Genomic DNA, 15,668 nt, shown 5'->3' on the forward strand with positions numbered 1-15,668 from the left:
TCTAGTGATGGACGCTATAGAGGCCATGATCTTTAGTCTCATTGTTAGAGCACCCGACTCCCATGCAGAAGTTCGCCAGTTCGATACCAGCTCGGAGCAGGTTGGGTGGCGTGGCACAGGCGGGGTTACACTCGGTGCTGGACAGAAATGTGTTTAATGCAAAAATCCCTTTATAAGGGGTTTAAAACCAGTTATGTGGCAACAGTCTGTGGATATAGCCAGCCTCCAAAGCTGTGGTCACTCTGGACTTTTCTCCCTATAGATTTCCATTCAAATGCACACAAATGCGTCAGACCGGAAAAGTAAGCTCGTGCGTCAAGTTTCGCAGTGTTTGCATTGAAAAGTTCAAGCTTGGTGAACTCTGACCTGCAAAATCGTATCGTTTGACTGCATGAGACCAATCGAGAATCAAAAAATTAACTCTCTGTACAGGAATTTAAAATATGGAGCAATCGCTCGCTTTTCCTAATGTCTAATCATCTTGTTTAATCCCACTTCTTTTCACAGGAACATACGACAGAATTTTGCAAGTTTAAACTCTAGTGAGACTGCAGCTTGATGGTAAAAATTTAGAAAAAAATTAAATATTTTAACCACACTTGATAAAAGCAGTCTGCAGAAATACTTTGATCGACATTCTCTCTTTATACATCAGAGTGGGGAAAGCCCCACCCATTAGTGATGATCTCTTCCTCATTAGAATATGATGTTAGTCTTATTTTTCAATCTGCCACTATGCTGACAGACAGGCATTTGTAACTCCGCCCTCTTTTGAAAAGACCACAATCTTATTTGAGCTTAAAGTGACAGTCAAACATTATTTGTGGCATATTTTTGGATGAAATTTCACACACACACACACACACACACACACACACACACACACACACACACACACACACACACACACACAAACACACACACACACACACACACACACACTCTAGGGGTAACATTTTTAATGTTGTATAAAGGAGCATAACAGGTCCCCGTTAAAACTGCCTCATCGTAACAAAAAAACAGAAAAATGTGTATATAATAAATAAGCATAAAATCAGGTTAAAGCACATATTGTATGCATTTTGTGTTGATTGTGGATTCCAAAGTCTTTTTAATCAGTAATAAAATAAATGACAACATACATTTGCATGATTTATAAAGGTTTAATAGCCATACTAGATACAATCGGAAGAACAACATGCATTTGGAGAATCAACATAATGCAACCTTGTAAAATGCTACAAAAAGACTGGCCAAGGTTTCTCCAGTCACCCAGTACAGTTGCTGGCCATACTGGCAGCAGTGGCCATAGCAGCTCCCACAGCACCTACAACTGCTTGACCTGCCATTGAGATTCCAGCTGCACCTGAACACATAAATGGAAAGTCTTTTTATTCCATGCATTAATCATTTTAACTCATTTGAGGAATTTTACTCACCTGCGCTTTGAAGAACAGCAACCGCTGATCCAGCAGCGACTCCTCCTCCGCTCGCCACGGCAGTTGTTGACATCATCCAGGAGGCAACTGATCCTGCAGCAATGCCAGCTCCAGTGAAACCTGCAGCTGTTAGAAGTGCAGGAGCTGCAGCAATTGCTCCAGCTGTAGGTGGAAGAAAAATAGATCCAGAAAGCAACTTTAAGTGGATCACTGTCACATACAGTGAACAATCTGCTTAATTTAGTTGTTATGTACAATGTTTTCTGTGCTCATGTTGTATTGTATTACTATTTCTGCTTTTGATAAGTAATATGGCTAAGGTTATGGAAAGATGCTGTGGTAGAGTTACAATGCCTTTGAAAAATCATCATATCCCTTTAAATTACTTTAACTTTTTTTGTCATATATTCATATATAACTTGTCATATATTATAAATATTCTTATGTATTTGTAATACATCCTGAAATCAAATTACATTCCAGACCACTTTTTCAGGTTTTAAAGTGTTTTTGTAGCCTTCTCCTAAACTGTGCCTTTCTTTTTTTCCTGAAGGTCTTTTGAAGCTGGGTGTAATGTGAGTAAAGGTATAGATATTCACAAGGTATCATGATTTTCCTTAGGCACTGTATAGGGTCAGACTTTTCATAAGACCTACCTCTCACTAACAAAGGTCCAGAAATTGTCCCATACATTGTCCCAAACTAATTGAGGAAGGCTTTAAGACCCTGAAGAAACTGACGTAAGTGAAGTCATCTTTCACTACTGACTGACTGTATTGTTGTTAAATAGCAAAAACATTTTGCAAGTAACTTTTATTCTAAATCTTGGAATCTTAAATGAAAGACAAAAAAGACCAATAAAACGTTGTGTAGCACCAAAAGTAAATTTTAAAGCTTATAAAATAAAATTTTAATTCTAATTAGGCTAGTGTTGTTAAGCATGATTTTTCAAATGTACTATTCACAAAAGAGACTAGAAAAATCAGGATGCTCTACATTATTATTATTACGTTAAATTTTTTATTATTCAAGTGGCCAAATTCTGACAGGAAAGTTGATTGTGCTTACTTTGCCTTAATAAGCAGTTTTTAATTTAAAGCCTTAAGAGATTCATTTTTCCCTAATGATGATGTGATACATTTGTATTTTAAAATTTATATGTATAAATGAATAGGTTTTTCATAATCTTTCTTTTTTTAAATCTATAGGAAATGTTTTTGGTTCATCAAAAAGTGTGATTATGATGACCACAGCTAAAAAAAAATGCTTTACATGTCACAATTTAAATCTCATAATTAAATAGAAAATGAGGCAAATAATTGCTAAAAGGTCCACTTTTTGAGAAAAAAAAAAGAACCAGCCCTTTTACCAGGCTGGCTACAGGCCTGCACTACAACATTTCATTTCAATATTTTTGATGTCAAGTAACACACGTTAAATCTAAAATATTACAAATAAATGCATGTTTTATAATTACCTGCTCCTAAAATAGCTGTGACTGTGGGAAAGAAAAAAAAAAACAACAACAAGTAAATTATTTGTCAATTGTAGATGACCTGCATTTAAGATCCTAGAGTTACATTAAATACTCACATGCCATCTGAGGTCGAGTCTACTGAAGAGAAGAAATGCTGGATGATCTTGCTCTGCACTGAGCTCAGGTGTCTGACAGCTTGCTTAAATAGTTCTGTGGGCGGCTGCATTTAAAGAAACGAAACCGAAAACCCAAACCAATTCAGCACATTTTTCTGACGTAAAACAGTAGCCTATTCCTATCTCCATGCTCTTTATTACTATCTATCTATCTATCTATCTATCTATCTATCTATCTATCTATCTATCTATCTATCTATCTATCTATCTATCTATCTATCTATCTATCTATCTATCTGGCACAGTTTATCTTTGTTCTAATGTATTCCTTGGGAAAAAAAAGGTTTTCACTGGATAAACCAGAGCCAAAAAGCAAGCCTCATACAATAAAAAGAACCTCAGTAGAGAAGTTTTACCGCGACATCTGCTGTTCACAATGCAATATTGCAGGCAAGAACATTAGAAGTGGTAAACATTTTTATACAATTTTATACACGACTGTTGTATAAAATATTCATAAAAAGTTTTGTGCTACTCACCGACTCGTAGAACGTAGGCTGCACAACTGTAAAGCCACCGAAGTGTTTTGCCTCTGCTCTGTACAAATATTATGCCGACATTTGCTGACGGCTTAGCAATGATGACGTATAGAAACTGAAACTAATAACTACTTCCTGGAAATCACATGTAAAATCTTCCAGAGACTGAAAAAAATGCTTACTTAAAAATAATAATAATCAAAATCCGGCACTATATTAACTGCCGGAAAATAAACGGTAGAATTTAATGAGCTAAAGTAACAGCAATACCCTTTTTGTTTGTATTTCAGCCAATCACAAATATACTTTTTAGCTCAACTGTTAAGGATGTGACCAATGGATTTTAAATTATTATTTTAAAAAAAAATATCTAACGTTTATTTTCTGGCAATTACTACAATTAAATAGACTATTAATACATTTATTTTTACCACATTACTATAACTTTGTGTAATTAACAAAATAATCCTTTTTAAATAACGAGTTCTTCATATTGAAATTGAAAGGCAGACTTGTGTTTGACTTTGTAATATCTTCAGATAGTAACATTGTGAACACGTCATCGCTTATTTTGTAATTGTGTGAACACCTTTCTCACAGATTTAGTGATTTATCACACAATATATGATCTTAGACAGTTTTTTTTTTTTTTGCAGATTTTTTGAATATATGCTCATTACACAATTTGGATGAAACATGTAAAAAAAAAAAGTTACACTTTTTTACTTTCCCCCCCACCCTTACATGTTCCGCTCTCAGAAACCCTCCAGGATGCTGAGTTTGTGTATTGCTTCTCAGTCAAATCTAAAGCTGCAGGCAGTTTCTCACATTTTTGAACCTCAGGTATGCATTTACAGGAATAATATTATTCATTTTGGAATATAAAAACATATGTAAGTTTCTGCAGAAATAATTTGGCACCCTTAACCAATATATCAACATTTGAAATATAAATTTATGCACAGCTACATGTATAAGACATTTTTATCTAAAAGGAATTACTTTCTTAATAAAATTTCATGACTTCAAGCATTCCCTGAGAAACAAAGAAACCCCTTCTTCTGTTAAAGAGGGTTTAGGTTGTAGAACAAACAATGCAGTCACAAATCAGACAGACAGTGTTGTCATGGATTTATAATGCAATTTATTGATATATATTTTTAAGTTTCATTTCTTAAGACAAGAAAATAAACTCACATCTTCAGTTAAAATATTGTTTTGCAATTCATCATAAGAGCAAATAAAATTTGTATTACAAGTTTAAAGTAATTAAAGATTTAAATTATTCTTAAAGCAGTTAGTAATGTCAACATTTATGGTTGTGGATTAGTTAAATAATATGTTTAAATAAACAGGCATAGATATATGAACCTGTCACACAATTAAACTGGCAGCTGTGCTCACGGCAGCTCCCACACTGCCAATGATGCCTTCACCTGCTGCAGCCCCTAATGACAAAGTACAACAGGTCTTTTTTTCAAAACAATTGATTTTTTAACACATTGTGAGACTCATTAAAAAAGTTCCATAATGTGATGAAACAGATAATGTAGTAAATATTTAAATTTAATATAATTTGTGCACAATACAGTAGTTAAACAGTTCAAAAGTGTTGGAAAAAGCAGCGTATATTATAAAGAAAAAAAAATTCAATACACAGAATTAATAAATAATTTCACCTGCAGCTCCTGCACTACAAACAAATGATCCCCCCAAAGCACCACCCAGAGTGCCCCCGATGGCACCTATAACAGCCTGAGCTGCAACAGGGATCCCAGCAGCACCTGATTAAAAAAAATAATAATAAAATGAACATGAGAAAGGGAGCTAATTGTAGCAGTATTTTTTTTACAAAAAACAAAAACAAATCAAAAACACAGGAGATACCAAATGCTGAGAAAAAAAAAATCTACTTAAACTGAAGTCACAGACACTATTATCCAAAGTGAGCAGAAGGGCTGCCAAAATCACACTGGACCCCTCACACTGCCTCTTTGAACTTTTACCTTCTGGTCGACGCTAAAGAGCACTGTGCACCAGAACAGCCCGACACAGAAACAGTTTCTTCCCTCAGGCAATCTCATGAACACTTGATGATAATAATTATGAAATAAACATCACTATTTGCTATACACTTTTTAAACACTTATTTAACAACATACTTTACCTGCCAATTTGCACATAACAGCTGCACATATAATGTTGTATAGTGATATACCTGTACATACACTTGTCAATTTGTATATTTGCATTCCACCTTTAAAATATATTTATTATCTGTTTTTGTCCTGCCTCTGTCATTCTGTTGCACTAGAATAATAGCTAAAGTGTCCATCAGTGGTAGGCACCCCTCAAAGTGGCAAGTTTTTAGCACTTCAATTTGAAACAACACTTCAATATTAAGGCCATGATCGTTTTCCCTTCTGTTCCCTTCAGAGGGTGGTATATTCCATTTGAAATGCAGCGAGAGCAATGCTGCGGTCACACTGGAGTTTGAGCTTGCCAAATTCTTATGTATGTTGGTGCAAAGCTGGCGTCACAGTGGCGCAGTGGGTAGCACGATCGCCTCACAGCAAGAAGGTTGCTGATTTGAGTCCAGGCTGGGCCACTTGGCATTTCTGTGTGGAGTTTGCATGTTCTCGACGTGTTCGCGTGGGTTTCCTCCGGGTGCTCCGGTTTCCCCCACAAGACATACAGGTGAATTGGGTAAGTCCAAAGACATACAGGTACAGGTGAACTGGGTAAGTCCAAAGACATACAGGTACAGGTACAGGTGAATTGGGTAAGTATAAAGACGTAAAGGTAAAGGTGAATTGAGTAAGTATAAAGACATACAGGTACAGGTGAATTAAGTAAGTATAAAGACATACAGGTACAGGTACAGGTGAATTGGGTAAGTATAAAGACGTAAAGGTGAATTGAGTAAGTATAAAGACATACAGGTACAGGTGAATTGAGTAAGTATAAAGACATACAGGTACAGGTACAGGTGAATTGAGTAAGTATAAAGACATACAGGTACAGGTACAGGTGAATTGAGTAAGTATAAAGACATACAGGTACAGGTACAGGTGAATTGAGTAGGTATAAAGACATACAGGTAGAGGTGAATTGAGTAGGTATAAAGACATACAGTTGAAGTGAAGAATTATTAGCCCCCCTTTGAATTTTTTTTCTTTCTTAAATATTTCCCAAATTATGTTTAACAGAGCAAGGAAACTTTCACAGTATATAATATAGTGATAATATTTTTTCTTCTGGAGAAAGTCTTATTTCTTTTATTTTGGCTAGAATAAAATCATTTTTTAATTTTTTAATTACCATTTTAGGGACAATATTATTAGCCTCTTAAAGCTAAATTTTTTTATCTGAGTCTACAGAACAAACCATCATTATACAATAACTTGCCTAATTACCCTAACCTGCTAAGTTAACCTAATTAACCGAGTTAAGCCTTTAAATGTCACTTTAAGCTGTATAGAAGTGTCTTGAAATATATCTAGTAAAATATTATGTAATGTCTTCATGGAAAAGATAAAAGAAATCAGTTATTAGAAATGAGTTATTAAAACTATTATGCTTAGAAATGTGTTGAAAAAATCTGCTCTCCGTTAAACAGAAATTGTGGAAAAAAATAAACAGGGGAGCGAATAATTCAGGAGGGCTAATAATTCTGACTTCAACTGTATGGGTACTTTTCTCCCCATATATACTTCCATTTATACTCACGCGAATGGGGAAGGCTGGAAACACAAGCTCGTGCAACAAGTTTCGCAGTTCGCTGCATTGCAAAGTTCAAGCTTGATGAACTCTGACCTGCGAAATCGCACCACTTGACTGCGATAGACCAATCAAGGATCAAATCATGACCTTTCTGGACAGAAATTCAAAACATGGACCAATTGCTCGCTTTTTTAAATGTCTAATTATCTTGTTTAATCCAACCCCTTTTCACAGCGTCGTAAGCTACAGAATTTCGCAAGCTTAAACTCTAGAGTGACCGCAGCTTCAAACTGATGTTTTAGTGAAAATTTAGTGTTAGACTGGCCATATTAACATACACTTTGTTTGTTTAAACCTATTAACACATAAAATTGGACTCACCTGCTGCTTGAAGGGCCGCTACCACTGATCCAGCAGCGATTCCGCCTCCGTTTGCCACAGCGGCTGCTGACATCATGCTGGAGGCAAGCGAACTTGCAGCAATTCCACCTGCGTGCAATTTTTTTTAATAAAAAGCTTAATTTTCAGTATTTTTTAAAGAAATTATGATGTCTTTGTTATCCAGAATTCTTATAATAGAAATGCTGTTAAAACTTAACTTGTGCTCTCTTTAAATTATAATGAAGAGCTATTTTATTGGTTAAATCTTCATTATATATCGTTGTTCTCACTGTGGTGTATGTAGGGCAGGGGTGTCCAAACTAGGTCCTGGAGGGCTGGTGTCCTGCATAGTTTAGCTCCAACTTCCGTCAACACACCTGTCTGGAAGTTACTGTATACATATAAAGAGCTTGATCAGCTGGTTCAGGTGTGTTTAATTGGGGTTGGAACTAAAATATGCAGGACACCGACCCAGAAGGACTGAGTTTCGAAACCCCTGATGTAGGGCATGTGTAGGTCCTTCTGCATCAACAGAAACTAGTAAATAGCATGAAACCATTTTTTATATTCTATGTCAGGGTTGGCAAGGAGGACCCAAAATGCAGAGAGGAGAATACAATTTGCATTTATAGGAGGGGAACAAGGCAAGGCAGAAGGCTAGTCCACACAATAGTACAGGGCGACTGCAAGAGAAAATGCTGGTGAGGGGGGACTCAGGTTTCAGGATGATACAGAGGGAAGTGTCTTAGTGATATGGGAAAAATTCAAACTACAGACCAAGCAGTCAGTAAGTAGCTAGAGGACTCCCAGGCTTGGTACATGCAGATAGAATGTTAAGGAGGATCCACAACCAGCAGAGACTCAGGAGGCAAGTGACAAGAGCAACACAACAGCGAGGTCTTGAACGTGAGGGAGATAAGAAAATCTAAAAAAAAAGAGTAAGCAAAAACAAATAAGAACAAAGTAAAAACAAGAAAGAAAAGGGGAAAAAAGATATAGATATATAAAACGAAACACAAAAAGACTAAATTTAACTACTAAAACTTTGAAAAGCTAAAGCTAGAACTAAAACAAAAATCTAAACAGCAAAAGGAAATAAAAGTAAAGAACTAACAAAAGACTAGGACTAGACTGAGGATCACAAAAATGGCAAAATGAACACTTGAAATAAGACTTGAACTACATTGTAAAACCCAGTAAGTTAAGGTTACTCAAACCATTTGAGGAAACCGATTGCAACAAACCATTTGAGTTCAAAAACTAATCCTAATGAGTACTGTGAACTTAATTCAATTGAGTAAACAAAGCAATTTGAGCACAGTAAAACTCAATAAATGAAAATTAGACAAACAAGGACTAATCGAGGGAGAGAGGCATAGGAAAACACAACAAAAGAAAGAGCCATTTAATACACAAGAGGCTTACGCAGACAGGTTTAACAGGATGTCTGTATGTTTGTTTTAACAATAAAGTTTAGACACATTAAACACAGACAGTAGTAGCAGGGCTGTTAGGGCTGAATCCTGACACTATATGCATAAGACAACAACACATGTAAAGGTGAAATTATGGAGATCAACATTAGAAAACAAACTAACTTTTCAAACTTTTAGGAAAGTTCCTAAATTTGTTAAAAAAGTTTCATTTTAATAAAATAAGAGCATGATGTCTCTATCCAGAATGTTCATAATACAAGTGTTATTAAAACTGTTCACTTGTGCTCTCATTAAAGTACGATTAAGAGCTTTTGTAATGGTTAAATCTTTATAATTTATCTATGTCATACATATCATTTTTTTTACTTGTTCAACTGACATCATGTAGCCTAGACAATATACAGTGGTTAATATTTGAAGAGGACAATCACCTTTTGAAAAAGTGTTCCTCAAATTCTTAAACAATACACATTCTTGTCTTGGGACATTATATTTAGAAAAATATTAATTATATAAAAATGTATATACTGTATATATACTTTTTGTAATGGATTGTTGTTCTGAGCATTAATTTATTAAATAAAAATATTCTTACCGGCAGTGAAACCGGCCAGTCCAAGAATAGCAGGAGCTCCAGCAACTGCTACGGCTATTTGTGGAAAAGTAGCATATTTAAAAAATAAAATAAAACTTTATTTAAAAACTTTAAATTTATACATTAAATTAAAATATACAAAGAAAAAATATATAGCCAACTGGTTCAGAAAATAAGCAGAGGAGAATTAGCTTAAATTAAAAAAAAATTATCATTTGTTTGAATTTGTTTTTCATGATGTAGACATTATAGAAATGTGTCGCAACATCCCTACATTGAAATTTAGATTAGAAAACAAAATAGAAAGAAACTATCAAATAACATGTTAAGAAAACTCAGCATTACCAGCTCCTGCACCAGCTGCAATCATTGTACCTTATAATAAAACATGCCATGTTAAAAAATATAAAATAATATAATATAAATGTAAATACGCAAAAAATACATATATTTTCTGTAATAAATGCATGTATTTCTGTAATCTAAAGGTGACTTACATGGATCCATGATCTTAAGTCAACTGGGAAGCTCTTGAACTGACTGCTGCTGCTGCTGTTAGAGTTTGCTTTTAAAGTTCTCTGGGTGTGTCCTTTTTCAGGAAAATGAAACTGCAGTTTACTTGTTTGTTTCAAGGTTCAAATTTGAAACTATTACAAGCAATAGCTTTTTAATATAGCTATGCATTTTGTCAAAGTTAGGAGAAGGCTACTGTATACGCAGTGAAATCATTTAAGGCAGCAAACAGATATACAATGCCAATAACTAAATCAATAACAAATTAAAGGGGTTCATGTAAATGTGCACATATTGTATATTTAGGCAAAGCAAGTGACACATACATTTGTTTAGATTTGCTTATTTAAATGCATACAAAGTAGAGGATATAAGCAATCTTTGAATACAATACTTCAGCTGCTTAACAATCTGTTGTCTGATTCTTCTTTTTATTTTCAACAGGTGAAAGACTTTTCTTTGCCCAAAAACTGAATTTTAAGGAAAATAATATATATATATATATATATATATATATATATATATATATATATATATATATATATATATATATATATATATATATATAAAAAATAAAAAAACATTTTACAACCTTAAATTTTTTTTAAAGTCACACTGTTAAGAGGCATATCCTTATCTAACTGCAGCAAAATAAGACTCTATACTCTGTATAAATACTGACTTTTGTAAAGAATGTCACTGCATTCTGCACAGTCTGGAGGCTGCACTTAAGCGTTTCACTGACTGTAGCACATGTTCTTGGTGATGTGACAATTAAATTGATTGGATTTGAAAATTTACAATTGCATTGTATTTTAAAATTGTCAGTAATTTGAGGCAGCAAATAGATATACAATCACAATAAATAAATAACTAAATAAATAAAATTAAAGGTGTTCATGTAAATGTGCATGTATTGTAAATTTAGGCAAAGTAAGTGATTCTTAAATATGTTTGCTTATTTAAATACACACAAAGTAGAGAATAAGTTAAAGTAGGACTATACAAGATTTTAACTGCTCAACAGTCTGTTGTTGTTTGAATCTTGTTTTTTTTTTTAATATGAACTTTTGTTTGCCCAAAAATTTAATCTATTTATTTATTTATTTTAAAACAGTTACAGAATACAAAAATATCTTAAGGTAAAAACATTCTGCACATTCTGGAGCCTGCACTTAAACTTTTCACTGACTGTAGCACACATGCTCTTGGTGATGTGAGAAGGTAATTGGATTTGATTTGAAAATTGAATGGGACAGCTAAAGAGCAAAATGTCATTTAAAAATATGTTTTTCTATTGTAAGGCTGTGATGCTTTAGGAAATGAGTGCTGGTTATTAACCTAAATATGATGAATATGTTGAACAACCTGTTATGGGTTTTTGATGATGAGCTATTCTTATATCTTATTATCCATTACATCTCTGAACATAATGCAGTTTACAGTGAGCCTGAGTGAAAATATATCAACCTTATTATTTACACATCGTTTTTGACTTGCTTTGTGTTCTCTCTGTGGTGTATGTAGTGCATGTGTAGGTCCTTCTGCATCAACAGAAACCAATAAATAACATGCAACCTTTTTGTTATATTCTCCATACAAAAGACAACAACACATGTAAAGGTGAAATGATGAAGATCGATATTAGAACGCAAAGTAAATAGTTTCCTAAATTTTGAGGTCAATGCTTTGAAGTTATCCAGACAAGAGTGAAGGAGCAGGTTTATGTCAAACCTGAACTAGCAGCTTGAACTTTCTGTTTCCACTGACTTTGCAAGATGGTGAGCCATTTTAAAGCGACTGAAACCCTTGACGGGAAGATTCAGCCACAGTGAGAGAATTTGATCATTCCAAATCTGACTGTGATTTCTATAATATTGCTGATTTACAACATCAATAATTCAAGACCTCCAAAAGACCACTCATCCATTATAACAATAAATTCAAGGTATGAGAATTCATGACATTCTCTGCAAACACAAGACACAGACTGTCATCGTGGATTTCTAATGCAATTTATCTAATTACATTTTTATTTATTTTTTATTTGCTGAAATCTAAAGGTGACTTGCATGGATCTATGATCTTAAGTCAACTTTCAAGCTCTTCGACTGTTGCTGCTGTTTGGTTTTTAAGTTTTCTGGGTGTGTCTTTTTCAAGAAAATGAAACTGCAGTTTACTTATTTGTTTGTTTCAAAGTTCAATTGCTTTAAAATAGCTATGCAATTTCTCAGAATCAAGAAAAGGCTACTGTATATGTAGTGAAATTGTTTGTCTCAGTAATTCGAGGCAGCAAATAGATAAACAATGTCAATAAATAAACAAACAAACAAACAAACAAACAAATAAATAAATAAATAAATAAATAAACAAATAAATAAAAGTGTTCATGTAAATGTGCACGTATTGTAGATTTTGGTAAAGTAAGTGATACTTACATTTGTATATGATTGCTTATTTAAATACACACAAAGTAGAAGATAAGTATTATTTAAATCAAGAATGATAGACAAGACTAGAAAAATATGAACTTTACTTTACCAAAAAATGTAATCAATTTATTTATTGATTTATTTTTAACAGTTCCAAAACATTTACCAAGACAAGAAACAAAACTCTCATCTTAAGATAGGATTTGAATCTCATCTTGCTTAAAAGAAGATATTGTTTTGTTTTACCACACAACTTATAACAAGAGCAAATAATATTTGTAGTACAAGTTTAAAGTAAAAGGTGAAGAAATATAGATTTATTGTAATATTTTGAAGGAGTTAGTACATGTCTACATTTATGGCTGTGGATTAGTTAAATGCTATATGTTTGATTAAATAAATAGAAATTTATCATATAGTGAAGGGCATGTCAGGCAGTATCAACTATTCTCACAGCGACTTCCACAGTTCTGGCTTCGCCTGCTGCAGCACCTAATGACAAATTATAACAAAACTTATTTTCAAATCAGTTTCTCAGATGCTGTAGTTATGGCTTTTCAATTTTATAGTTACAAAAAATGTTACAACAAAAACTATTCAATACTTATGATTACTGTATGGCTTCACCTGCAGCTACTGAAGAACAATCTAAATAAGAGCAAACCACCCAAGAGTGCTAGCCGCAGCCCCTATGCCACCAATAACAGCCTGAGCTGCGGCAGGGATTCCAGCAGCACCTGAAAAAACAAACAAACAAACAAACAAAAATACTCTAAATCACATAAGAAACAGAGAAAATTGAGCGAGAATATAACTACAGCAGAAGTCACTTTATTTACAATTACATACAGATTGGAATTTTGATTTATGAGGACTGTCCATTGATGTAATGGATTTTATAGCATTAAAAATGTATGTATATTATATGGCCTATCTCACCCTCACACCTAAACTCAACCCTCATAGGCAAATTTTAAATGTAATAAGACTCAGTTAAGTGTGATTTTTTTTTAAGCAAGAACATAGAAGATGTGGTCATAAGTGAAGTTTTACAAACTATTTTCGAGAGGAGCACGTGATATAATTGATCACGGCTGGTCTCTCATCCGTAATCAGCAATAAGCCAATCAGATTGATCCAAGCCTACAATAAATAGACAGATTTTACCCTATACTGTCTTATCTTTGTTTTGAAAGAGTACCCCCATCTCCTCTTTTTACCAGAGGGAGCTCTCAAGGCCTACCTGATCAAGGACTCCCTTACATGCTAATTGACCAGGCGGGAGCCCTGGGCTCAATTATCTCCGAGCTCAGGGTTTACTACTGAGAAAGTATGACAAACCTGCTAAAGCAATATCCGAACTCTTGAAATCATATTAGAGTACAACTAGGTCATACTTATGTCATTATATAAACAACTAACCTTGTAAACCAATAAAACAGTACACACACACACACACACACAAATTGCACCTTTTGCACAGTGATTCAATACAGATACATGTCTGCTATGTGATGTGTATTAAGGCTCACCAGCTGCTTGAAGACCTGCTACCACTGATCCAGCCGCAACTCCTCCTCCGTTTGCTACAGCAGCAGCTGACATCATTGAGGAGGCAATCGAACCCGCAGCAATTCCAGCTCCAGTGAAACCTACAGCTGTTAGAACTACAGGAGCTGCAGCAATTGCTCCGGCTGTTGGCGACAATGGTATTTTAGTAAACAAAATCAGAAACTAAGACTAAAACTGTTGGTCAAAAAACTTTTTTTGTTGTAAACTGAAATAGTTTTAAAAATCTACAATAAATTAAGTGCTGGGCAAAGATTGATCATGTTTAAACGCATTCAAAAATAAAGGTGGTTTTGACATAATGCATGTCGATGTGTATATATTTTGTCACACACATACAGTTGAAGTCTGAATTATTAGCCCCCCTTTGATTTTTTTCTTTTTTAAATATTTTCCAAATGATGTTTATCAGAGCAAAATATTTTTTTACAGTATGTCTGATAATATTTTTTTCTTCAAAAGAAAGTCTTATTTGTATTATTTCAGCTAGAGTAAAAGCAGTTTTTAATTTTTAAAAACCATTTAATCTACAAAATAAATTTTTGTAATAAACCCGTGTTCTTTTCTGTTTTTGCTTGCTTCAGTACAGTATGATCTTTAAGATGAATTCATTTGTCTGAATTCATTGGACTAGTTTTTACTTTTAATAAAAATGTAAAGCTATAAATGATCTTGGTTTGATGAAACAAAACATTAATTCCAAAACTCTGGTAGATTAAACACGGATTACTAAATATCTAACTGCAAAATAATTAATTATGTGCATTTCTTTGTGCTCATGTTTTATTGAACTTTTTTTTGTGCTCATGTTGTATTGTAACTTTTTTTCCTGCTTATTAAGAGTAATTGTAATAAGTAAAGGTTATTTACAGATTATGTTATAGCTTAATGCAATATTACACGCTGGTGTTTATATAAAGGAAAAACATGTACACAATTAAACAACTAAGAATTTAAATGTTAGTACATAATTACATCATGTGGGTCTAAATAATAGCCTATATGACACTACAACTATTTGTTTATTCTTGATAAGAATAAATCTAAATGACTTCAGTATTTGATAGGATACTTACCTCCTCCTGCGACAGCTACGGCGGCTGTAACTGGGGACAGAAAAAAACAATAAATCAATTGTCATCTTTTTGCTAACAAACATTGAAGATTCTAAAGTTATATTCAAATATACTTACGTAGACCCATTTTCAGTAGAGTCTTGGGGTTTGAACTGAATGAATTCAGATAGGCTAGATGTTAGACGAATGTAAGAACTATAGCAAATGTTAGACCTGCAGCGACGTTTGCTTAAATAGCTCAGTGGGCGGCAACTTATCGAGAAATGAAAGCAAGAAGTACAAACACTGACTCCTTAACAACGCCAGGAGCTCTTTAATAGCACATCTTGAGTTCTCTTTACAATAAATCACCTTCCTTCATACCTTCCTCAT

General features: G+C 33.8%; 3 protein-coding genes across 5 annotated transcripts; all 3 read right to left on the bottom strand.

Annotated features, from left to right (window-relative positions):
- Positions 1 to 1,143: 1,143 nt before the first annotated feature.
- Positions 1,144 to 3,688, bottom strand: ifi27.1 (interferon alpha inducible protein 27.1). The gene is made up of 5 exons (NM_001007132.2): positions 3,572 to 3,688; positions 3,033 to 3,136; positions 2,917 to 2,937; positions 1,440 to 1,601; positions 1,144 to 1,366 (listed from the first exon to the last, which is right to left on the bottom strand). The coding sequence occupies exons 2-5, from the start codon at positions 3,037 to 3,039 to the stop codon at positions 1,269 to 1,271; spliced, it is 288 nt and encodes a 95-aa protein (NP_001007133.1). The 5' UTR covers positions 3,040 to 3,136; positions 3,572 to 3,688; the 3' UTR covers positions 1,144 to 1,268.
- A 1,004-nt stretch (positions 3,689 to 4,692) lies between these two features.
- ifi27.3 (interferon alpha inducible protein 27.3) lies at positions 4,693 to 10,268 on the bottom strand. Of its 2 annotated transcripts, none has more exons than XM_087278007.2 (6): positions 10,204 to 10,248; positions 10,052 to 10,081; positions 9,707 to 9,760; positions 7,676 to 8,600; positions 5,251 to 5,355; positions 4,693 to 5,019 (listed from the first exon to the last, which is right to left on the bottom strand). In XM_087278007.2, the coding sequence occupies exons 4-6, from the start codon at positions 7,749 to 7,751 to the stop codon at positions 4,946 to 4,948; spliced, it is 255 nt and encodes an 84-aa protein (XP_087134133.1). In that variant the 5' UTR covers positions 7,752 to 8,600; positions 9,707 to 9,760; positions 10,052 to 10,081; positions 10,204 to 10,248; the 3' UTR covers positions 4,693 to 4,945.
- Positions 10,269 to 12,750: 2,482 nt separating this feature from the next.
- On the bottom strand, positions 12,751 to 15,526 carry ifi27.2 (interferon alpha inducible protein 27.2). Of its 2 annotated transcripts, NM_001007133.3 has the most exons (5): positions 15,414 to 15,526; positions 15,297 to 15,326; positions 14,184 to 14,345; positions 13,279 to 13,388; positions 12,751 to 13,143 (listed from the first exon to the last, which is right to left on the bottom strand). In NM_001007133.3, the coding sequence occupies exons 1-4, from the start codon at positions 15,421 to 15,423 to the stop codon at positions 13,300 to 13,302; spliced, it is 291 nt and encodes a 96-aa protein (NP_001007134.2). In that variant the 5' UTR covers positions 15,424 to 15,526; the 3' UTR covers positions 12,751 to 13,143; positions 13,279 to 13,299. The 2 variants fall into 2 exon arrangements, with proteins under 2 accessions (NP_001007134.2, NP_001278863.1); NM_001291934.1 differs by having other exon boundaries at positions 12,751 to 13,388.
- Positions 15,527 to 15,668: the final 142 nt, after the last annotated feature.

This window comes from Danio rerio, chromosome 13 (genome assembly GCF_052040795.2).
Source record: "Danio rerio strain M-AB ecotype USA chromosome 13, GRCz13ab, whole genome shotgun sequence".
In the NCBI taxonomy this organism is placed as follows: Eukaryota; Metazoa; Chordata; class Actinopteri; order Cypriniformes; family Danionidae; genus Danio; species Danio rerio.

Excerpts from the sequence above, each read along its gene's own strand:
- ifi27.1 (NM_001007132.2), bottom strand. Across the intron at positions 1,602-2,916 it reads CACAGCTATTTTAGGAGCAG|CTGGAGCAATTGCTGCAGCT; the intron begins GTAATTATAAAA and ends TTCCACCTACAG. Across the intron at positions 1,367-1,439 it reads TGCTGTTCTTCAAAGCGCAG|GTGCAGCTGGAATCTCAATG; the intron begins GTGAGTAAAATT and ends TTATGTGTTCAG.
- ifi27.3 (XM_087278007.2), bottom strand. The coding sequence starts at position 7,751 with ATGATGTCAGCAGCCGCTGTGGCAAACGGAGGCGGAATCGCTGCTGGA. Across the intron at positions 5,356-7,675 it reads AGCGGCCCTTCAAGCAGCAG|GTGCTGCTGGGATCCCTGTT; the intron begins GTGAGTCCAATT and ends TTTTTTAATCAG. Across the intron at positions 5,020-5,250 it reads TTGTAGTGCAGGAGCTGCAG|GGGCTGCAGCAGGTGAAGGC; the intron begins GTGAAATTATTT and ends CTTTGTCATTAG.
- ifi27.2 (NM_001007133.3), bottom strand. Across the intron at positions 14,346-15,296 it reads CGTAGCTGTCGCAGGAGGAG|CCGGAGCAATTGCTGCAGCT; the intron begins GTAAGTATCCTA and ends TGTCGCCAACAG. Across the intron at positions 13,389-14,183 it reads AGCAGGTCTTCAAGCAGCTG|GTGCTGCTGGAATCCCTGCC; the intron begins GTGAGCCTTAAT and ends TTGTTTTTTCAG.